Here is a 24,484-nt window from a genome sequence, read left to right on the forward strand (position 1 = left end):
CCGCTCTCTCAATCACCTTTCCCAAAAATGGTAGCAGTGAGATAGGCCGATAATTATTATGTACCAGGGGGTCGAGGGAGGGCTTTTTTAGGATCGGTTTTACAGTGGCCAATTTTAGATCCGATGGAAATTGCCCATCCCTCAGAGATGTATTAATTATCCGGTGTAACAGCAATGTTACTACCGGTCCCCCCTGGGCTGCTAACCACGAGGGGCAGGGATCAAGGGAGCAGGTTGTTTTCCGAACACTTCCGAGGATCTTGTCCACATCCTCGGTACTTACCAACTCAAACTGATCCAGTTTAACATAGTCCACGGAGGCTCTGGACACTTCTACCCTAGGATCTGCTATAACGTCAGCGTTCAGACCTTCGCTTATACGAGAAGTTTTATCCACAAAAAAGTCGTTAAACATGTCACAGCAGGCCTTAGAAGGTTCCAGGATCTGGTTCAGGGTGGGAGGGAGCTGAGTTAGCTCCCTAACCACCCTGAACAACTCTGCTGGACGCGACTCAGCGGACGCAATACGAGCACCATAGAATGAATTCTTTGTTGCTCGTATTGCCTCTCCGTAGTCCTCTAACAGTTGGTCTAGGAGAGTCTTGTCGTGTAAGCGAAGGTGTTTCCGCCAACGGTACTCTAGCCATCGCAGAACCCGCTTCCTCGCCCGGAGATCTTCCGTAAACCAGGGCTTACGTTTGGAAGCAGGCCTGAGAGGGCGCTTGGGAGCGATCCTGTGTATAGCCCTAGAAAGACCGGTATTCCAGATACCGGTGAGGGCATCAACAGGGTCGCCGTCATTACCAACCGTGAGCCCCTCTAAGGCTTCCTGGAACCTCTCAGGTTCCATCAGCCTTCGAGGGTGGACCATCCTAACTGGTCCACCACCCCCGGGGGGGATCTGGGTAGAGGCCTTGATTTTCACCTCTACCAGGCAATGATCCGTCCATGGCAGGGGGGAAATATTAGCTATTTCCGCCCACGGATTTTCCGCCTCCGAACAGAATACCAAATCGAGAGTATTACCCGTGCAATGCGTAGGACCCTGTATCAGCTGGGACAGGCCCATGGCCGCCATGGTCTCCAAGAATTCCCGAGCCGCACCAGATGGAACATGGCTGGCCGTGAGGGAGATGTTGAAGTCGCCCAGGACAAGAAGCCTGGGCGTCTCCAACATCAGCTCAGCGACCAGCTGTGTCAGCTCGTTAAGGGAGTCCGCTAATGCACGGGGTGGCCGATACACTAACAGAATCCCTAGACTGTCCCTAGCCTTTAGGGTCAGGTAAATACACTCGATATAGGAGGTCTGTCGGATGTGGTTCCTGGAGAGGGAGACGGTGTTCCTATGTACCAGGCCCCACCCCCCCGCCCACCTAACCTGCGCTGGTCCTTCACCGAGTACCCAGCAGGCAGGGCCTGAGCCCACACAGCATCCCCTTCAGGCCCCAGCCAGGTCTCGGTAATGCAAGCCAGGTCACACTTTGAGTCCTCCAGTAGGTCCTGGAGGATGTGGGTCTTGTTATTAATGGACCTGGCATTGCACAGGAGCAGCGACAGGGTTTGTGGCACGGTTGGAGTGACCCTCAGGTCCTTCAGGTTGGGAGGGGGACAGGAAGGAGGGATAGATATAATGCATCGATCCCGCCTTCCCCTGGAACGGAAGTCCCTTCTCCCACCGCCATACCTCCCCCTGCCCCACACAACCTCAATAGGAGCTCCGCCCACCAAGGTGTTGTCCCCGGCCCAGGCATCCCCCGTATCCCTAACCTCCCCCCATCCCTCTATGGCTGCTAAGGGAGGAGAGGGTAGCCACTAGAGGCATCCTCTTTCTCCCAGGCTAACCCAAGGCTCCCACGCCCGATGAATGCAGCGCAACTGCGCAGTTGCGCAGGAGCGATGTTCCCCTAGTCCGTGGGCGGCACTCCCGGGGCGGTGCGCAGATGCGCACCTCCGACACCCCGGGAGGAGGCCGCCCGGCAAAGGGTGCAGTCCTGGCAGCGGCGACGGCTCTATTCTGTCCAATTTACAATCTAATACCACTTCTGAAAAGATTTTTTTTTATCTCCTGTCTGATATTGATTCTAGGGTAACTTAGGCACTGTTTGCCTCAGCAGCAATCAAAATTTGGGCAAAGATAATAGCAGACATTGCAGTTGATTGTCATGGGGATGATCTTATCTAAACTTTGAAATTGTTTTTAATGTTGTTTTATTTAATTGTCTGGAATTTTATTATGTTTAATGTATAAAATTTGGATGTTCGTTATTTGATGGAGCATTTTATAATTCTGAATTTCTGTCATTGGTTTTACATTTTAATCATGAGAATGGCCTTTGGCTTAAGCATAAATAAAATTGAAAATTGCATTGCTCTGTCTGTCAGTGCATGTATGTTTCTTCTTCAGCCCAGTGCATGGTGGAGTGGCAGGTGATAATTATTACATGGACTTTCCAAATGCAAGAATTCTTATCTATGGTCTCCAGCTTTCTATATACAGTACATTGGTCACTGTATAAAGAAGCTAATTCATTAACATCTTCTCCTTTAAAACCACACAAAAACTTAATTGGGGGTGGAGATGGGGCAGGAGAAAATGAGGATATGGAGCTTCCATGACAGCAAAGGTTTTGAAGGAAAGATGAGGGGGAGGGACAAACTTTATTTAAGGAGCAGTCATTTTTGAATGGCTGAATCAGATCCAGGGAAAATAAAGTGCATTTCAAGGAAAAATAATCTGGATAGTAGGGCTCACAGTCATTACAGCCCCAGACCTTTTGGGTGATCTTGAAAGATAGATGTGTGGGGATGGTAAAGTACTCCTTGTCCTGGGTGCTATTTATTATCTGTCTCATTCTTAAAATTGTTGGATATGTGAAAACACCCATCTCTTCAATCTGGCTTTTATTTCTTTGTTCATTTGGCTTACTGTCATTCTGCCCCAGCCATAACTCTTTGCTCTCTGTGTTCTTGTAGTATTTTAAATTAATGAAAATCATCTTGACCGATAGAAAAAATGGTCAAGAAATTCATTATTTCAAAAATTATTATAAAACTGAACTCACTAATGTCTGGAATTGGAGTGAATTAGAAATAGTTTCTGCAGTGTTGATGACATGATCAGAGTGGCAGACTTCTAAGGTGGTATGAAGCAGTATAATAATGAAGGTACTATTGTTATTGCTTCTCAGGGAAGAAAGAAACAAGGAATCATGGAACTGAGATTTAAACGGTTGCCTTCTCTCACCTCAACTGGTTTAGCTTTTCTTTATTCACAGAGGCCTTGATTTGCATTCCATTGCCATTTGAAGTAGGGAGGATATTTGGTAGGGCACTCTCTATACAGCCATCCAGGTCAGATCATGCACTCCCTCAGATGGTTTGATTTGGCTCCCTCATCATTGCCATTTACATTTCATTCTATTGTGCCTGCAGTTATTTACCTCTTCACATCTCCACAGCCCATTTTTCTATCTATGCTGTATTTTGTAAAGTATGGAACATTAGGTGTGTCAAAGCTCATTACTTAATTTAAGTGACACAATTCTGCATAGGACTGCAACCTGTGAACATGCTGAGAATCAACCAAAGTAGTAAAAATCAAAGCAGGAAATAGTAGTATCAATAGCAGAAGCCGCAGCAGCAGTTATTTCTGATTTGGTGTTTTTGTTGGCTTTCCTATTTAGATTATTAAATCTAATGCCTACTAATGTACAGGTTATATGTGAGACTAGGTACTAGAAGACAAGACATTTTGTAAGGCTGATGCTGGTTATGTTGAAAGTGCATTTACAGAAAAGTTGAAGTCCATTTCCAAGGCATTTCAGTTCTGTCCCCACCATGAATCACCCTCTTAGTCAACAATTATTTTAAAAACAAACAAACAAACAAAGAGTAAACTTACTGTGTGCTTCAGTTTCCATTCTGCAGGCTGGTCCTATAGCTGGATGTTGCCCAGACACTAAGAGAAGTTGGTTATACTACTATCTGCAGTTTGCTTCTGACCTCTCAAAGGTTTATCATTTGTGAAGAAACCAAGCAATACCAATGATCTTTTTTCAGCAATCATCATCTGAGTGAGAAGCAAAAATAGAGACCCACGAGCTTCTGATGCTTAGTGTCTCCTTACTGGGATTTGGACATCTCTCCCACAAACTTCATAGACTTCAAAAAGTAAGAGAGCAACAGCAGGGAATAATAAAAAGAAAAATCCAGGACAAAGCCAATCTCTTAAATTAGAATCTGTTGTGTTCAGAAGCCATAAGGAGCAGCTGCTTCTGCTGATGCGGATTAGATGAGGAATCTTAGCTGATTACTGCTGCAGAGAGAACCATAGTACATCTGAAAGAATGGACAATGCTACCTGGCAGGAGGCACGTCTGGCAGACATTATAAACTGACACCTCAGCTTTCTCATGTTACTATACTATTTGGATGCTGCGTACTCATTTCAGCATGAAATATTCAAGTGATTATCTTGTAATGAACTGTATAATCAAAGCCAAGCCATCAGGTTTTGCTTGGCTCTTAAGCATGAGGCAGAAGCACTTCTTTGTGAAATATTACTAGTAAACATTTTCATGGTCAAAGGAATGTATACAGTATTGAGGAGCATGCATCCCAGGGGAAATACTCCTTTTGGTTTTGACGTCCCAGTTGTTCAGTTGTAGCCTGAAAAACATCTCTTCAGCACCTCCTCCCTGAGATCACAAGGGTGGTGTTTTTGCTTTTTGACATTTATCCACAAAACAGCAAAAATCAGCAAGTTCCCAAAGGTTTGTCTGCCAGAAAAACTGAAAATGTTTTGATAACAATGAAGTCAAAATTCTAGCTATTAACAATAAATAGTTTTCTGTTCGCTTCTATTAACAAGAATATAAAAAGACATCTCCTCCTTTAAAAAAAGTTTAGGAACTGGGCAGTGTAAGAGTTTATCACATGGGAAGAATTTCTCTTAATTTTGAATGAAAAGAAAGTGGAGCAAGAACGCATTCACGTGAATTCGCTAATTCAGCCACTTTATGTGGATTTGAATTGCATTGTTAGGATCAAATTAGGGGAATTTTAATTAGCTCAAATACTATGAGAGGCGTGTCCTAACAACGCATGCACAGGACCGTGTCCCTATGTGTATATCAGAGGTCGCCTAGTCCACCCCCAAGAGAAATTGGAATGCTGGCCATGGAACGGAGTTCCATTTTCACACTAGATTCTATTGACTGACTTTGCCATCCCTGAAGCATATATTTCCAGTCTTCATTTTGCCACTTCTTGGGCACTGCCTATGTTGTGCTTGCTATTCCATTGTGACAATCTAACTACATGGACTATGCAACTCATACACATTTAATACTTGGACTATTCAAGTCATGCGTGAGTTCTGTTTATAGTGCCTTTGCAATTTTGTGTTGGTTTCTGTGAATTCATGTTAAATCCTGGAAGCTAGGTGGAGTATACTTGGATAAAAATTAAAGGGGAGAGAAACAACAGGGATGTTATTGTAGGAGTCTACTACAAGACCCCAAGTCAATCTGAGGAATTGGGTGATGCCTTTCTAGAGCAGATGACCACATACTCAGAAAGGAGAGATGTACTAGTGATGGGTGACTTCAAATATCCTGATAGTTGCTGGAAATCAAACTCAGATAAAAAGTTAAGGTCTGACATTTGTTACCAAGACAAATTAATTGTCCAAAAGGTGGAAAAGGCAACAAGAGGATCACCTATTTTAGATCTGATCCTAACCAGCACAGATGACCTGGTCAATGGGGTGCAAGTGGTGGGATCCTTAGGTGCATCCTTATTTGTTATACAGTGGAAAAGATAAGCCAGGCATAGTCAGACATGCAATCTAGACTTGAGAGCTGATTTTAGTAAACTTAGAGAAATACTGAAGATGATCCCATGGTAAAAGAGAAGGGAGTTCATGATAGACAGTAATTCCTCAAAAGGGAGATACTGAAGGCACAATTTCAAACAGTTCCAAAGAGGAGGAAAAACGGGAGATGTTCCAATAAACCAGGATGGATGACTAAAGAACTTTCAACTGAGTTAAGCTTGAAATGGAACAGGTATAAGAAATGGAAAAAAGGGGAAATCACCAAAGAGAAATTCAAACAAATAGCTAGGAGGTGTAGTGGCAAATTCAGAAAAGCTAAAGCACAGAATGAACTCAGGCTTGCTAAAGAGGTTAAGAACAATAAAAGGGGCTTTTTTGGATATGTCCATAGCAAAATGAAGAAGGAAATGGTAGGACCATTGGAGGCAGTGTGGGGTGGCCTGATGGCATGCGGTTGCCACACTCCCACTCTTTTTGCCTGGCTTAGTCTCCAAGCCGCTATTTCAGTGCCATCTCTCTAGGTAAACAAACAAGCTTCATTTATATACCACTTCATACCGCCTAAGGAGTGTCTAAGCAGTTTACAACTGTAAGCTAATTCCATCTTGTCAGTATTGTCAGAAATCCTCTTCATTCATTTATTCGGGGTTCTGTCATGATGAGTTAAAGAGATTAGATTAAGTCATTTAAGTTAGTAAATAGTTACATGCACATTGATGATATGTACTGTTGACTATATGATGTTATGGTAGTAGATGCAGTGGACCTTTACTTTGTTGTATGATGTGTTGGAATGCTTGAATGCTGGATCTTAGGAGTGGCAGACTGTCAAAAGCTGCTGATCCTATCTAGTAGTGAACATAGCCATATATATATATATACATACACACACACACACCCCTATCTATATCTATATCTATATCTATATCTATATCTATATCCTCTCATATATAAATATAAATCTTAGTTTGTGTTACCAATTAAATGTATTAAATAAAGGTATGTATCTGTAGGACTCAATTGGAAAGGCCTTATGGGAAATGCCCATCTGCGGCTATGATCTGTAATCGGATGGGTCATGTAAGCAGAACGACTGGCTAGCAGGACAAACAGGAAGAATCCTTCACACCTGTGAGACAGATTTATGACTGGGAGATGTTTCACAGATACAAGGCATTCCCATATCAATTGCTCTCTCATGGGAGAGGATGGCTAAGTACCACGGGTTGCACATTTGAGTCTGCTTTGATGTAGGACCACAACCTCCATGGCAAGGGGTTGAGTTGGGGGGAACCATCTGGGAGGGACAGGAAAAAAAGGTGGGGGCTGGTCGTTTAAAGTGAGGCATCTCTTTGGTGTTCTTCAGATTCTGCAAAGACATGTTCTGAGATACTTCTGCAATGTTTCTCATAATAAACTTTCTTGTTTTGCAATAAGTGTTGTGGGTCATTGGTCAGAGTACTCTCAAGTCTCACAAGTATCTCTCTTATCATGCCATTTGTGAATCAGTTTCCAGAGAGCAGAGTAATTAAAGTCAAAGGTAAACCTTTACTTTATTACTTTTGCCAGTTCACATGCATCATTTAATTTTCAGTTGTTAAATAATTAATAACTTGTTCCTGAATCTGTGAATTTATTTCACTAAGAAGCCATTGCTTTTAACGACAATGAAAGTTCTGTTATGTTTTTTGATCTCTTAAGGTTTATTCAGATCTGTGTATCATTGCTTGATGCTGCAGTCATTAAGTCATGAACAAGTATAAAGAAGCCAACCAGTAATTGATTTCAGATTTAAATAATACAATGCTTTCACTGGCAATATATTTTAACATGCCCCAACACTTCCAGCCAAGGAAAAAACTGACACTTACTGAGAAATATGGTGATGGATTACAGGAACATTAAATAGATTTGGGGAGAAGTTTTATATTACTCCTCAATTATTAACTACGTGTAATCTCTCTGTCAGCTTTACAGACTTCCAATTATTATGCCTCCCCAATGGATGAAACGTGATCATAACAGCATTGTTTGTCAAAGCTCTGCATTATCAACTAATACTAGTATCAAGGCCTTAGGAAGAAAATAATTGCCTATCATGAATACAGTGTTTTATAATCCAGCACACCTAAATTTATCTACTAACTCAACCAAAATTTGTACTAAATACATTATTTACCGACATGGATTTTTATCTCATGCCATACCACAAACTCAGGTGAATAACACCATGCTAATACAGTGGTACCCCGGGTTACGAATTTAATTCGTTCCGCGGCGCCATTCGTAACCCGAAAACCTTCGCAAGCCGAAAAAGCCATAGGCGCTAGCGCAGGAAAGCCGCGATTTCGTGCGAAAAAGCGCCGAAAAGCACCAAAAAATTTTTCGTAACCCGAAATAACCTTCGTAACCCGGAACAGTTTTTTTCTATGGATTTTTTTCGTATCCCGGGAATTTCGTAAGGCGGTGCTTTCGTATCCCGGGGTACCACTGTAGTGCTATCCATATCTGGACACCAAGTTAGACTGGCAATTGATTCCCTGGCAATACAAACTGAGGCAAAATGGTGAATTATATTATAAGAAAAGCACAGAAAGTTATGCACCTGCATAAAAGAGCCAACTTGTAAAAAGACAGGAGAAATGGACAAAGCATTGTAAGAGAAGGGATATTTCTCCCAGGGACAGTAGGCTGCTGGCAGAATATGCATTCCCAAAGTATATGTGAGAATACTTCATGGAATGAGTCTCATGATTGGAGTGTAGTAATAGAGAGGTATAAACTATTTCTAGACCAAAAAGGAAGAGTAGCATTATATGACAAGAATACTAAAAGAGAAGGGATTTCAGGATGGATGGGAGTTTCTCAAAAGGGAGATACTGAAGGCACAATTTCAGACTGTTTCAATGGAAAAGAAAAGAAAAATTGAAGGTATCTCAAGAAACCAGGATGGATGACTAAAGAACTTTCAACTGAGGTAAATTTTAAACAGGAGGTGTATAACAGCTAGGACATGTTGTCAGAACCATGCATGAATGGATTCTGTCAGAGATCTGATCATGTGGTCAATAGATGGAGAATGATTTTGTGGATGTTTATTAATTTATTTAAAAAATAAGTGTATGAACAAAATTACATTATGTACATATATAATACTATAATAATCATAATCATAATCATGACCTTAACTGTCATCTTCCGGCCTGAGAGGGAGTGATTAGGCAGACCCAGCTCCACCAGGGCTAGCCTGAAGGAAGAGGCTCCTCCCTCCTTATCTGTCATCTTCCAGCATGAGAGGGAGTGATCAGGCAGACTCAGCTCCACTAGGGATAGCCTGAAGAAAGAGGCTCTTCCCTCCTTAACTGTCATCTTCCGGCCTCCTATTCCCCCCCAGCTATGCTCTGACTGTGTGGGGGAGAGGCTTGCCTACCCTAATGAAGTTGTGAGCTATGCTGGCGGTGGTATAATAGCCACCGGTAGGGCCTCCCATGCCAGACAGGTCACAACCGAAGGGTCTGAACAAGAGCACCAAAGGGCAGGATGGGCTCTCTAGCCTTATGGCAACCATCCTAAGAGAAGGAAAACGTTAATCCCAAACCCGGGCAGATGGTGCTCAGCTAACCCTGTAAGGTCAACCATCTAAGAGAAGGAAACTCTAATCAAACCTACGACCCGAGGACCTCGCTGCCACCGTCCATGCTTGTCAAGGCCTCAGCAGTTGAACCTCTGGTTTAAAGGGTGAGGCCAGTTCTGTGCATGCTGCGCTCCACCAGAAAAATCCATTGCACAGGCTCGAAGGATACATCAACGCGCTTGTAGAAAGCACAGATGAATGCTTCCTCAATCTTCGTTCGCGAAGTAAAGCCAAGAAGAATCATAATCATAATATCCATATATTTTTATATTAGACTTTCTTCTTGTTGTCCTTATGAGTTAAGGTAAATCTGTTTCCTTTTTCTGTCATCCACTTTGTTTTCAAAAGATATTTGACTTAAACAATAGACGTAATCTTCCCATAGCATAAAAACAAAACAAAAAACAAAAACAAAACTTGTTTCTTGACATTAACTTTTCCTTTTAGTTTTGAGTTAATCCACAAACTTATATCTGGTATATTATTTTAAGAAAGACCTTAATGTACAAAACTTAAATTGGTGCTTTGTTTGTTGTTTATCTTTGTCTTCTAATTTAAAAAATAAATAGCAATATATTTAAACGAAATAGCCATATGTTTAAACGGAACATATATAAGATATGGAAAAATGGGGAAATCACCAAAGGGGAATTTAAACAAATAGCTAGCCTGTGTAGGGGTAAAGTCAAAAAAGCTAAAGCACAGAATGAACTCAGGCTTGATAGAGAGGTTAAGAACAATAAAAGGACTTTTGTGGATATGTCCATCACAAAAGGAAGAAAAAGGAAATGGTAGGGCCACTGCGTGGAGAAGATGGCAAAACGCTAACAGAAGACAGAGAAAAAGCAGTATTACTCAATACCTTCTTTGATTCTGTGTTCTCAGAAAAGGAAAAGGGTGCTCAACCTGAGGATAATAGAGCAGAGGAGAGAATAGGGGAATTTCAGCACAGAATAAGCACAGAGATAGTAAAGGAATACCGGGTTAATTTAAATGAATATAGGTCTCCAGGACCTGATGAACTTCAACCAAGAGTATTAAAAAAACTGGCAAATGTAATATCGGAGCCATTGGCAATAATCTTTAAGAATAATCTTTGAGGCAGTAATCTATAATAGAGCAGAGGACAGAATAGGGAAATTTCAGCACAGAATAAGCACAGAGATTGTAAAGGAATATCTTGTTATTCTAAATGAATATAAGTCTCCAGGACCAGATGAACTACATCCAAGAGTATTGAAATAACTGGCAAATGTAATATTGGAGTCATTGGCAATAATCTTTGAAAACTCCTGGAGAACAGAAGTCGCAGAGACTGGAGGAGGCCAAACGTTGTCCCCATCTTCAAAAAGGGGGAAAAAAGAGGATCCTAACAATTATCATCCAGTTAGTCTGACATCAATACCAGGAAAGATTCTGGAGCATATCATTAAACAGAGTTTGTGAAGATTTAGAAGGCAATTCCATAATCACAAAGAGTCTACATGGGTTTCAAAGAAATGGTAGGGCCACTACGTGGAGAACATGTCAAAATGCTAACAGGGGACAGAGAAAAGGTAGAATTACTCAACACCTTCCTTGCCTTAGTCTTCTCAGAAAAGGAGAAGGGTGCTCAACCTGAGGAAAATGGAGCAGAGGACAGATTAGGGGAATTTCAGCACAGAATAAGTAAAGAGATAGTAGAGGAATACCTTGTTAATCTAAATGAATTTAAGTCTCCAGGACCAGATGAACTCCATCCAAGGGTATTAAAAGAACTGGCAAATGTAATATTGGAGCCATTGGCAATAATCTTTGAAAACTCCTGGAAAACAGGAGAAATCCCAGCAGACTGGAGGAGGGCAAACATTGTCCCCATCTTCAAAAAGGGGGAAAAAGAGGATCCCAACAATTATCGTCCAGTTAGTCTGACATCAATACCAGGAAAGATTCTAGAGCAGATAATTAAACAAAGAGTCTGTGAACATCTAGATGGCAATTCCATAATCACAAAAACTCAACATGGGTTTCAGAAAAACAAGTCATGCCAGACAAATCTAATCTCTTTCTTTGATAAAATTACTTGCTTGGTAGATGAAGGGAATAATAATAATAATAATAATAATAATAATAATAATAATAATAATAATATTTATATACCGCTATTCCAAATTCCAAATTCGATCACAGCGGTGTACAACTAAAAAATAATACAAAAAAATACTCAACAACATGATAAAAACATCCCAATACAATAAAAACTATAAACATACAACTATTAAAATCACCAAAAAAAAAAAAAAAAAAAACCTAGCTGGATAAACAATTGTATATCAGAGGGAGAACAGCAGAACATCAGGACACATGGAGAAAAGCTTGTCGGAAGAGAAAGGTCTTTAATTGCTTCCTAAACAGATCAAGGGAGGTGACAGAGCGGAGTTCCAGGTCTGCGGGGCCGAGATGGAGAACACCCTTTGTGAAGACAAGGAATATTTCGTCTTAGGAACCCTCAGCAAATGCTTCCCAATGGATCTGAGAGTGCAGGGCGAATTATATGGGAAGAGGCGGTCCTCGAAGTACCCTGGGCCCAAGTCATTTAGGGCTTTAAAGGTAATAACCAACACCTTGTATTGTGCCCGGAAGCGAATGGGCAAAATAGGTATTATATGGCTAGTCCTGGAACATCCAGTGACCAACCTTGCTGCCATATTCTGTACTAATTGGAGCTTCCGGGTTTGGTACAAGGGTTGCCCCATGTAGAGCGCGTTGTAGAAATCCAACCAAGAGGTTACCAGAGCATGTACCACCATTTCAAGGTCCCCCTGCCCCGGGTAGGGTCGCAGCTGGCGTATCAGCCGAAGCTGGTAGCAGGTGCTCCTAACCATCGCATCCACCTGAGATGTCAGGTGGAGCGACGAATCCAGAAGCACCCCCAGACTGCGAACTGAGTCCTTCAAGGGGAGCGTGACCCCATTCAGGACAGGTGGACAAATTTCCTTCTCTGAGCCAAGGGAGCCTATCACGAGTACTTCCGTTTTCTCTGGATTCAGACTGAGTCTGTTTTCCCTCATCCAGCCCATTACCAACTCCAAGCAGGCATTAAGAGGAGAGATGCCATCCCTAGTCACTGCATCAGTCGGAGACACAGAGAAACATATTTGGGTGTCATCAGCGTACTGAATGCTGTGGATATAGTATACAGTATCTTGATTTCAGTAAGTCCTTTGACAAGGTTTCCCATGACATTCTTGCAAACAAGCTTGTAAAATGTGGACTAGACAAGGCAACTGTTACATGGATTTGTAACTGGTTGACCGGCCGAACCCAAAGGGTGCTCAACAATGGCTCCTTTTCATCCTGGAGGGAAGTGACTAGTGGGGTCCCAAAGTTTCTGTCCTGGGCCCAGTGCTATTCAACATCTTTATCAATGACCTGGATGACAGAACTGGGAGCATACTTATCAAATTTGCAGATGACACCAAATTAGGAGGAATAGCTAATACCCCAGAGGACAGGATCAAAATTAAAAATGACCTGAATAGACTAGAAAGCTGGGCCAAAGCTAACAAAATGAGATTCAACACAGAGAAATGTAAGGTATTGCAGAAAAATAAAATGCACAAATATAGGATTGGGGACACCTGGCTGAATGTAACTACGTGTGAAAGGGATCTAGGAGTCCAAGTAGACCACAAGTTGAACATGAGCAAACGGTGTGATGCGGCAGCTAAAAAGGCCAATGCAATTTTAAGCTGCAGTAATAGTGCCACTGTATTCTGGTTTGGTCAGGCCCCACCTGGAATATTGTGTCCAGTTCTGGGCACCACAGTTAAAAAAGGACATTGAGAAACTGGAGCGTGTCCAAAGGAGGGCAATTAAAATGGTGAATGGTCTGGAAACCATGTCTGGAACGACTTAGGGAGCTGGGGATGTTTAGCCTGGAGAAAAGAAGGTTAAGAGCTACTATGATAGCCCTGTTTAAATATTTGAAGAGTTGTCATATTGAGGAGGGAGCAAGCTTGTTTTCTGCTGCTCCAGCGAACAGAACCCGGAACAATGGATGCAAGCTACAGGAAAAGAGATTCCACCTCAACATTAGGAGGAACTTTCTGACAGTAAGGGCTGTTCGACAGTGGAATGCACTCCCTCGGAGGGTGATAGAGTCTCCTTCTTTGGAGGTCTTTAAACAGAGGCTGGATGGCCATCTGTCAGGGATGCTTTGATTTGGATTTCCTGCATGGCAGGGGGTTGGACTGGATGGTCCTAGTGGTCTCTTCCAACTCTACAATTCTATGATTCTATGATTCTCATATCATAATAAACTATACTCGGTCTTCTAACTATTTTTATATTCATACCATTTTCTATTTCTAATATCACTTTCCCCCCAAAATTTTGTACATATTTACATTGCCACCACATATATATGTATGACCCTACTTCTTGATAGCCCCTCCAATAGTTTTTTGAATTATTCTTATTGATATTATGCAGTCTCACTGGAGTCAGATACCATTTCCAAATCAACTGATAATAATTTTCTTTTATCCGAACTGATAAATTTTTCAGGTGTCTTTGTTCCCAAATTCTACCCATTCCTTATCATTTATTTTACATCCTAATTCTTCTTCCTATAATCCCTTTAAGATATTTTCTTTTATTTTTCCTCCTTTATTCTCCATCAACATTTTATAAATTTTACTAGTAATTTCTTTTATGATCTCATTTTCTTCCATTTCTCTTCCTTTCTGAATTATTTGTTCAAATTGTGTATACTTTTTCTTTGCTACATTCCTTTTCCTCCAGTTTTTAATCCATTGTTCTATTTGCATATAATGAAACCATGAAATTTTTATCCCCATAAGTTTTTCTTTTATATTTCCTTTCTCTATTCTTACATCTATCCAATCTTCTATTCTGTCTATTTTCCTTTCCTTTAATTCCTTATCTAACAATTCTCTCAAGTTCTTTGGGAATTTCTTTCCCATTATTATTGATGTCTTCATTCATTAACTCTTTTTTATGTTTATACCATATTTCTATTATATTTTTCACAATTGGGTTTCTAATAATTTTTATTTCTTTCCTAGTAAAGTTCTCAAAAAAGATATTCCATATTCTCATATCTACTTCCTCTATATCTACTTCTAACCATTCTAAATCTATCCCACCCAACATACCTTCTATCACATATCTCAATTGATTGGCTTCATAATATCCTCTTATATTGGGAATACCTAACCCTCCCTCTCTTTGTGTTTTATACCAAAATTGTTTATTTCATCTTGTTCTTTTCCCTCCATTACAAAATATATTCATTAACTGTTGCCATTTATTCAGTTCGTTTTCCGACAGTTTTAGTGATATCATTCTAAATAAAAAATAATAATTTTGGTAACATTTTCATCTTTAATAATGTTCTTCCAAACCAAGATAATTGGATTTTCTTGTATTCTGCAAATATTTTCTCCACTTCTTTCCTTATTATTACCAAATTCTTGCCTTCCATTTCCTTTAAATCTTTCATTATATTTATTCCTAAATATTTTATATTACTTCTTAATCTTATCTCTAAGCTTTTTTGTTTTATAAATTCAGATTCCTCTTCTTTTGTATAATTAAATATCATCATTTCTGATTTATTCCAATTAATCTGTAACCCTGTCATTTCTCCAAATATTTTTAAATGTTCTTTTATTTTCCCCAATCTATCCAATAAACCTTTAATAGTTAATAGGGTATCATCAACAAATAAACTAATCCCTGCTCTTATTTTTTTCTCTCTCCCCTGTTACATGTATTTTGTTCAATACTCTGCCTACTAAATTAGACATTTGTCTTTCTTTCACAAATCCACATTGATCCTTTCCTATATATTTGTACATACATTTATTCAGTCTATTTGCTATTATTTCTGGTAAAATCTTTGCATCGTGATTTATTAATGATATTGGTCTATATGACACTGGGTCAGTTAAATCTTTATCTACCTTTGGTATTAAGATTACTAATGATTGGTACCATGGTGCTGGTATCTTCACCCCATTTATTATTCCATTATATAATTCTAACAATTTTGGGATTAATATCTTTTCAAACACTTTATAATATTCTGGTCCCAATCCATCTATTCCCGGAGCTTTCCCATTTCTCAATTTCTTTATTACCTCCGCTATTTCTACCTTCTCGATGGATTGCTCCAGTAACTCTTTATCTTCTTCCTCTAATTTTTGCCCCAAGTTTTCTTCCAATTCTATATTCTACACATCTCTATAATTCTATTTTCTAACTATCCCCATAATTCTCTATTCTACCCCTTACAATAACCCTTTTCAAACACTATTTGAAAGAACCTAATAGCTGGTTCTGACACTAGGCGACGAATAAGAACAGCTTAAATTTTTGCACCGTTTAAACTTATTCACACATCCAAAGATGATTGTGATAAAACTTAACAAAGGTCCAAAACACACTGCATAAATAATCCAGTTAGAGACCTCTTTAACTGTTCAGTGTGTACTTCATCTAAATGCTATGCCCCCAAATAGTGGGAAACCACATCATTTGGCCAGTCTGTTGTGGGTCAATGACCTTTATAGCCCTGCATGACTCAAATCTAGGATATTTGCAAGACTGTATTCTCCCTCATGAAACAGCCCACCCACTGAAATCTGATGGTGAGGTTCTTCTCTCTGTCCCACTATTATCACATCTGATGGGAACACAGGAGAAGGCTTTTTCAGTGATTGTCCCTAGGATCACAAACTTCCTTCCCAGGGAAATTAGTCTACTACCATCTCTACTTTCTTTTTGCAAGAAAATTTGGTGAGTGATGATATATTGCTCATATTTCTGGATATTGCTGATTGCTGTGCTGCTGTGTGTGTGTGTACTTTAATGATATATGTTTTAACCTGGTTTTAATTTGTTTTTATTGTTTAACTGTGTTTTCACTTTTTGTATTTTGTGGATTTTTAACAATGTATTTTACTTGTAGTAAACTGCTTTGAGTCTCAATCTGGGGGAAAAGGTGGAGTACAAATAATGATAGTGACAAGGATGGGATGATGATCATTCAACCCTACATTGAAGAGATTTTTTTTTAAAAAAATAGAAGCGATTATCAACATATTGTAGACAGTATTTTTTTCATTATTATACAAATAAAATTAACTTTAGAACTTATTACAAGTTTTCTCTGATAACTTTGGGCCTTCATTTCACCTCAGAACTAGTTCTAATATACACATTTAAATTGCTTTCTTTACTTACATGCATAATTCGTTCTATCTGCATGTTATAGCTATTATTCTCTAGCTTGATTACTGTGGTTCAGCAAGTCCTTGCAAATTTAAAACAGTATTCTTAATTAAATAATAATAATTAATTAATCTATATAATAATCTTATTTATCCTTATAACCAAAAACTGACAAAGAATAATATTAATAATAACATTATGAAGAGAGTTTTCAAGGGTACTGAACATCAGTATTCACCACTCATGCCACCATTGACTCCATGGTCCTTATCTTTGATTCTTTCTCAGTTATTTATTTATTAATGAACACTCCCTTTGAAGTTTTTGCTTCTGTGGGAGAATGTCTTCTTATTATGAAGGTGGTCTTCCTTGTTGTCATCACTTCAGCCTACAGGGCTTCTGAGCTTGTTGTCTGATGAGCTGTACGTACTTGTGCTTCCATAGGGACAAAATAATTCACTGCCCAGATGCCACCTTCCTACTAAAAGTGATTTTAGAACTGCTGGCCCTCATCCTCTTCCCCACCACCAATCCCTTCTCCTTTTGTGTCATGTCTTTTTAGATTGTAAGCCTGAGGGCAGGGAACCGTCCAATTAAAAAGATTGTATGTACAGCGCTGTGTAAATTTACAGCGCTTTATAAATAAAGGTTAATAATAATAATAATTTGTGATTTCCATATCAATAAGAATATAGTCTTAGTAATATTCTTTCCTGAATCTTTAATGAAGTCTTTGCATACATTGGCTGTTTGTCAAGCACTCACCTTTAATATTAAAAGGACTACTTTTCTCTAGTTCAGATGATTATGCGTCTGTTATGGTGATCTTAAAAGGGTCACCATGCTTCTTATCAGAGGATCTCCAAGTGGATGATGCAGACTTGGCTAACACTATTGCTAAGCAAGCCAGTTCCAACTTCAATCAAGGCTGACTTTAGCAGATCTGTTGCTGCATCTACAGCCTTCCTCTGTGCCTGACATTCGCAAAGCTCCACATGGTCTCAGCCCACAACGTTTATAAGACATCATCATTTGGACTCTAGTGCCACGGACAACACAAAGTGTGGTCATAGGGTACTATAATCTTTGTTCCTGTTACAGGTCCCTGGTAAACTTTTTTAGTCACCCATTGTGTGAGGCACAGAGGCCGTGCCAAAAATATATTGATTACCTAGAACTGTGGATCTTTGAGTAGTCATCACACTTGTTCTCACTCCCTTCTTTCTTTGATTCCAATATCCTCCACTTCTGGTGGACTGGAAACAGAGGGGAAAGTAGCTTTGTAGGCTGGAATATGCAGAGTTCAAGGGGAAAGGTTTTCCTACCAAAGCTATTCAGTTCTGGAACATTCTGAAAGGGGTTTCTGTGCAGGTGCAAAACGCACTGTGTGAAAGCACAGACCACTTGAACAACGATAGTTACAGGTAAGCAACTTGATCTTCTACCAGCTCTGATCACAGTCAGGGGTTAATGATAGTTGGTGTTGGAGGCTCACAGATTCTATTGCTGCTCTCAAATGTGAACAAACCATGGCTCACCATATATTGGACTCTGAGACCTGATGAGTTGCAACATCAGATACTACAATATTGACAAAACAAAACATAAAAATACTTAAGTTCACTGAGTTAGCACTGGAAATTAGAGAGAAAGAAGAGAAACTGGCCGAAGTTTGGGCTGCTGTCCCCAGTTCTTGTTCCCACACATTTATTAGAAAGTAACATTTAGTAGTCCAAAACATCTGGAAGAAGAACCATGTGGAGAGCTGATGGGGAACTTAACAAGGGTCATGGTACACCCCTGAGGAGAACTCTTGAAAAACACTTGAGTTGGACAGGATTTCATCCGTTATAAAAGTCCACTGCATTAAGAAGCACTATATGCTTTATGACAATTATTTTGGTGATGGCATAATCTTGAACAGAAAAAATTTAAACAGTCACAAATGTTATTAAACTATTCAGAGATGCTCTCTGAATTGCTGGATTCTAATGCTGACAGTTGTGATCATTCAAAGAAAGAAATAATGCAACATAGATGAAAAAGATCCAAACTATGCAGATAAGTGAGTTTATTGCATGCTTTGTTATACTGAATGCTTTGTTTAGATCAGTAGCAAAATGCAAATAAACAAAATAAAAAACCCAAAACACAATAGAAAATTAGAATCAGATTGAAAATTCCTTGGTAGCTGGATTTAAAAACACACACAAATGCATTAGCTCTGAAGCATATTTATGGTGTGCATTTCCTTGGAAGACATTCACACTGTCTGGCATTGAAGACTTCATGCTGTACTATGGAGCCATTGGCACAGTAGAGGGGCACTAGCATTGAATCTGTCACTGTAGGAGAACAACAGGTGCATTGTTCTTCAATGAGATTCACTGTAATGTTATACATTGCTTTGCTTGCACATTTCCCCTGAAAGTCAAAAAACAAATAGTTGGTATTTGTTACACTGCATCTTAAAATGTTGTTTCTATCACAAGAGCTAATTACTGTCTCAGGATAATTAATTATGCAAAACAAGAATGAGGAAGATGTTCTAGACCCAGAAGCCTGACACAGCATGACCAATGCTAAGGGATTATGGAAATAGTTTTAAAAAATCTGGACGATCAAAAATTCTACATACCTTGAACATAAAAAATCACCTCTCTACAAATAAATCATGGGATCATTCACACTTACCTTTTTTTACTGAGGAGATCTGTGTCTCCACAGCAATGCCATTCCAAATTGAAGTTCCCACTATGTTTGCCATGATCGAATCTCTCTGTGGCATTTTATCCCTATTGCCATTCAGACTCTGATGGGGAAATGGCAATAGGGGTAAAATACCATGACAGACTCTATCATAGCAGGACAGGAGGAAGAGGAAGAGGAGAGAGGACAAAAGAGGACACTGGAGGATGCAGGATGTGGTGATAGCAGGGGAGAGGAAAAGGAGGAAGAAGGAAGAAAAGGGAAGATGAAGGAGAACGTAGAAAGACGTGGCAGCAGCAGGGGAAAGGAAGAGGTGGCAAACAAGGCAGATTGTTTTGAAAATGGAGGCATCTCCATTTTCAAAATGATCTCACACTATCCAGATTGATCCGGTAATGAGTTCTCTCACTACCAATCATCCAGATCATTGCAACACCATGAAAAAGACACAGTAGGTAATCTGGTGCTAAATACACCGGGTCAAGGGCCCCCCCCCCCACAACTGCACCATGTAGAGTCAGGAAAATGTGTGCACCTGTTAAATAACCTGGGTTCCACATTGAGTTCTCATAATGTGAATGAGTCCTATGTTTTGCAAACCAGAAGCCAATTTCAGCCTATACATTCCTTCCACTTCTTTATCTGCCAATAATTCTTTCCAGTTTCCCTTCTTTGTCTTAACCATGGTTTAGCATTGCATCATAACCATAAACATTAATACTGACTCATCTATTTCCAAAACAGCAGCAAACCCTTGTTCCAATCCATGTGCAGAGGAGAACTCTAGTTCACAATGTGAATAATTGCATAGCTGTGAATAGCTGTAAAAAGTTACAGGAATAAGGAAGCATGCCAAAATTACCAATTGCAATGGAAAAGGCCACACATTTATTGAGTACAGCTGACAGTGGGGTTGGCCCAATGCATGGGTCTGGCATCAATCAACACACCTGTTGATCTATGAACTCATTATTTGGTCATGGCCAGACCTCAGGATGACAAAGGGTGTCACTAGATATTTGCATGTTTGTATCTCCACCATTGTCACCGTGAGATGCTGCTCATGAGTTGCCCCTGCAATGGCAGTTCCTCCTCAGTCCCAGGACCCTGTGGGGACTTCTGATACCAGTGCTCTGCAGCCCCAGTAGCCATGCCCACTAGATCCATGGCCCATGCTACCACCTCCAGAAGTTGTGACAGCTAACCATAACCCTCATACAGAACACAGGGTGAGAGGGTAGGGAGATCCAAGCTGGAATAGTACTGATCATAGGCCACACAACCTAATAAAGGCCCACCCCTGTCAATCAAGGAGGGGGCAAAAATCCTGACCTCTGCAGGCAGTGAGCCAGTGGGGGAGACCGGAAGTCCCACCCCATCCCATGGCTGGGACTTGTAGCTCTCCCTTGGCTTCAGAAGCACTGCCTCCCAATGCCCCAGCCAGCCAATCAGAGCCTACAAAAACCAGCCCCATCACCAACTGGGAGGAGCCGGGGCAGGTACACATCGCAGAGTCCCAGCACTACTGCCCTTACCCCCTGAAAATTGGCCAGCCCAGTAAGTTAGGTGGCTTCACTTGCTAATTTTCCCTTGCTAGACACTTGACTTGTTAATTCTAATTTGCTAGACACTTTTTAAGAAAGGCCACTGTTACATGATCACAACATGAAATCAAAACAAAAGGGAGAAATGCATAATACATATTTTAAAAAAAGAAAGAAAGAAAAGAAAATGCTAACATCTACTAGCCTTCTACAGCTGCTGCCTCAGTCTCAGGAGGTCATCCTCAGGGGAGAGAAAAGTAAACTAGGTGAACTGCTAGTTTTGAGTTGTCTGGGGGTGTTTTTGTTGGCCGTGTGACCTCTCCAGGACATAGCTAAACAGACTTCTTCTGTGTCACTGACTTGTGTGGTGTGAAGCCAGCAGTTACTAGCAATATAGTACTGCTTCCTCAGTATCTGGAGTTCAGTCTCAGAGGAGAAAGAAGAAGTGAACTGTTTTGGGGTGTGGTGTTAGGGTTAATTGTTCAGCTGCATTGTTTGGAGCTTGTGACAGTGTGTTTATTCATTTAGGGCAGGCCTGCACAACTTGGCACTAGTCAGGGGCCAAAATTTAAAAAGGCTAAACTTCTTCAGGTCACAGATAGGTCTTTAGCAGCTCAGGTCCAAAACACATTGCAGAAATAATCCAGTTTAAGGCTGCTTTAACTGCACTGGCTCAGGGCTAGGGAATCCTAGGAACTGTAGTTTATTGTGGCACTAGAGCCCTCAGACAGAGAAGGCTAAATGTCTCACAAAATTACAATCCCCTGAATTCTCTACCATTGAGCAAGAGCAGTTAAAGCGGTCTCACAGTGGATTATTTCTGCAGTGTGTTTTGGACTTCACTTTCCAACTTTTCACTCGAGGGGTGAGCATTCACCCTTCCTCTGCCGCCACCCTCCAGCACTTATCGGGGAGAAAGTTGAGCGGCAAAGGAGGCTTTAGGGGCAAACATTGAAATCTATAGTGTACAGTACTTATGGGATCACCGCCTTCCATATAATCCGCCCTGCACCCTCAGATCCTCTGGGAGGAATTTGTTGCAGTCCACAAAGACCAGATTGACGGTGACCTCCCAGAGGACTTTTTCTGCAATCGCTCCCACTTTATGGAATGGCCTGCCAGATGAGATCCGTCAAATTGCCAACCTTGAGAACTTCAAGAAAGCTGTCAAGATGGATCTCTTCCGGCAGGCCTTCCCGGAATAGATCCCAGCCAGGTAACGCTCCCCCCACAGTCATATACAAGCAAAGACTCTGCCCACTGTTATTTTATTATTGTAGTTTTGTTTTTAGATTTTTATCGTCTGTAATTTTAATGGATGGAATTGTTTAATCCTTTTTTAAGGGGGGGAATTGTATATATTTTATTTTTTAATGGTTGCGCACCACTTTGATTGTGGAAACAAAAAGCGGGATATAAATTAAAGTTTTATTTATTATTATTTATATGTACATGGTGCCAGGATAAGGATCTGATAGCTCCCTCATCCTTATTCCATCTTTGACTGTGATCTCACGAAAAGCTTTCAGATCACAGCACTATTGTCCTGTCACTGAAGCAGCATTGCATTAACAAATGCAAAATGCCAGGCAATGCTGCTTCAGTGATGAGATCTGTGTGATGTCATTTGAAAGTCTTTTGTGTGATTGTGGTCAATTGCACTTTCCAGACAGGATTATGTCTGGATAAGCATGATGTCACATGAAAATCTTCTCATGATTGCACTATAAGAATGGGAAAAGGATGGAACGAGGACGTTTCTTTCCCCCTAATGATAAACTCCACAAAGTAAGAAGCTGGTAGCATGAGCTTTTGTAGATTTGAGCCTACTTCCTCAGATGCATGAAATTTCAGTTAATCTCAAAGGTACTACATGGGTAGAGGTGCCTTCAGCAGCCCTCCCCCCACTGGCCTTCAGAGTCTCATGTAGCTGCTGCCTGGTGGGACTCCAAAAGCACCTCCACCCCTTAAACCCAGGCCTTCAGAGTGAAGAAGAGGGAAAATGAATAGAGGTGGTTGCACCACTCCAACATTATGCTACTTTCCTGTGGGGTAAGGCAGTGTGGCATATGACTCTAGAGACCAGGGTTGAATTTTCTGCTACGCCATGAAAACGACTGGGTCACTTTGCGCAAGTCACATGCTCTCAGCCTCAGGAGAAGGCAATGGCAAACGGCCTCTAAACAAATCTAGAAAAGAAAACCCCATGATAGGTTTCCCTGAGGATCATCATAAATCAGAAATGACTTGAAGGCACAACAGCAACTACAAGAAGAATGCTTCAAGAAAGCCAGTGTAGTGTAATGGTTTGAACATTGGATTATGACCATGCAGACCAGGGTTTGAGTCCCTGCTTGGCCATGGCAACTCACTGAGTGATCTTAGGCAAGTCACATTCTCTCAGCTTCTGAGAGAAACACTGGCAAAACCACTTCCAAACAAATCCTGCCAAGAAATCCTTGTGATAGATCATAGAATCATAGAATTGGAAGAGACCACAAGGGCCATCCAGTCCAACGCCCTGCCATGCAGGAACTCTCAGTCAAAGCATCCCTGACAGATGGCCATCCAGCCTCTGTTTAAAGACCGCCAAGGAGGGAGATTCCACCACTCTCTGAGGAAGTGTGTTCCACTGTTGAGCAGTCCTTACTGTCCGGAAGTTCCTCATAATGTTGAGGTGGGATCTCTTTTCCTGCAGTTTGCATCCAAGCTTTCTCCCTCTTCAGTATGACATCCCTTCAAGTATTTAAACAGGGCTATCATATCACCTCTTAGCCTTCTCTTCTCCAGACCAGATATCACCAGCTCCCTAAGGCGTTGGTCATAGGGCATGGTTTCAAGACCATTCACCATTTTAATTGCCCTCCTTTGGACATGCTCCAGTTTCTCAACATCCTTTTTGAATTGTGGTGTCCAGAACTGGACACAGTATTCCAGGCGGGGCCTGACCAAAGCAGAATACAGTGGAACTATTACTGCCCTTGATCTAGACACTATACTTCTATTGATGCAGCCTAAAATTGCATTGGCCTTGTTACCTGCCGCATCGCACTGTTGACTCATGTTCAATTTGTGGTCAGGGTCCAGGACTGAACCCTGTGGTACCCCACTGGTCACTTCTCTCCAGGATGAAAAGGAACCATTGTTGCGCACCCTTTGGGTTCGGCTGGTCAACCAATTACAAATCCATGTAACAGTTACCTTGTCTAGCCCACATTTTACAAGCTTGTTTGCAAGAATGTCATGGGGAACCTTGTCAAAGGCCTTACTGAAATCAAGATATACTATATCTACAGCATTCCCTTCATCTATCAAGCTGGGAATTTTATAAAAAAAAATAAAGAGATCAGATTAGTCTGGCATGACTTGTTTCCCTGAAATCCATGTTGACTTTTTGTGATTATGGAATTGCCTTCTAGATGTTCGCAGACTTTCTGTTTAATGATCTTCTCTAGAATCTTTCCTGGTATTTATGTCAGACTAATGTATGACAGTTGTTGGGATCCTCTTTTTTCCCTGTTT

The 24,484-nt window shown here is 40.7% G+C and overlaps 1 protein-coding gene across 4 annotated transcripts in view; it reads right to left on the reverse strand.

The window, feature by feature from the left end:
- Nucleotides 1–18,758: 18,758 nt before the first annotated feature.
- The window catches only part of VWF (von Willebrand factor), a 247,354-nt gene continuing 241,628 nt past the window's right edge, over nt 18,759–24,484 (reverse strand). For all 4 annotated transcript variants that reach the window (XM_042469124.1, XM_042469122.1, XM_042469123.1 and 1 more), the window contains one exon: nt 18,759–19,133. In XM_042469124.1, the coding sequence (XP_042325058.1) occupies nt 18,945–19,133 (189 nt within the window). In that variant the 3' untranslated portion in view covers nt 18,759–18,944. The remainder of the gene's footprint in view (nt 19,134–24,484) is intronic.

This window comes from Sceloporus undulatus, chromosome 5 (genome assembly GCF_019175285.1).
Source record: "Sceloporus undulatus isolate JIND9_A2432 ecotype Alabama chromosome 5, SceUnd_v1.1, whole genome shotgun sequence".
In the NCBI taxonomy this organism is placed as follows: domain Eukaryota; kingdom Metazoa; phylum Chordata; class Lepidosauria; order Squamata; family Phrynosomatidae; genus Sceloporus; species Sceloporus undulatus.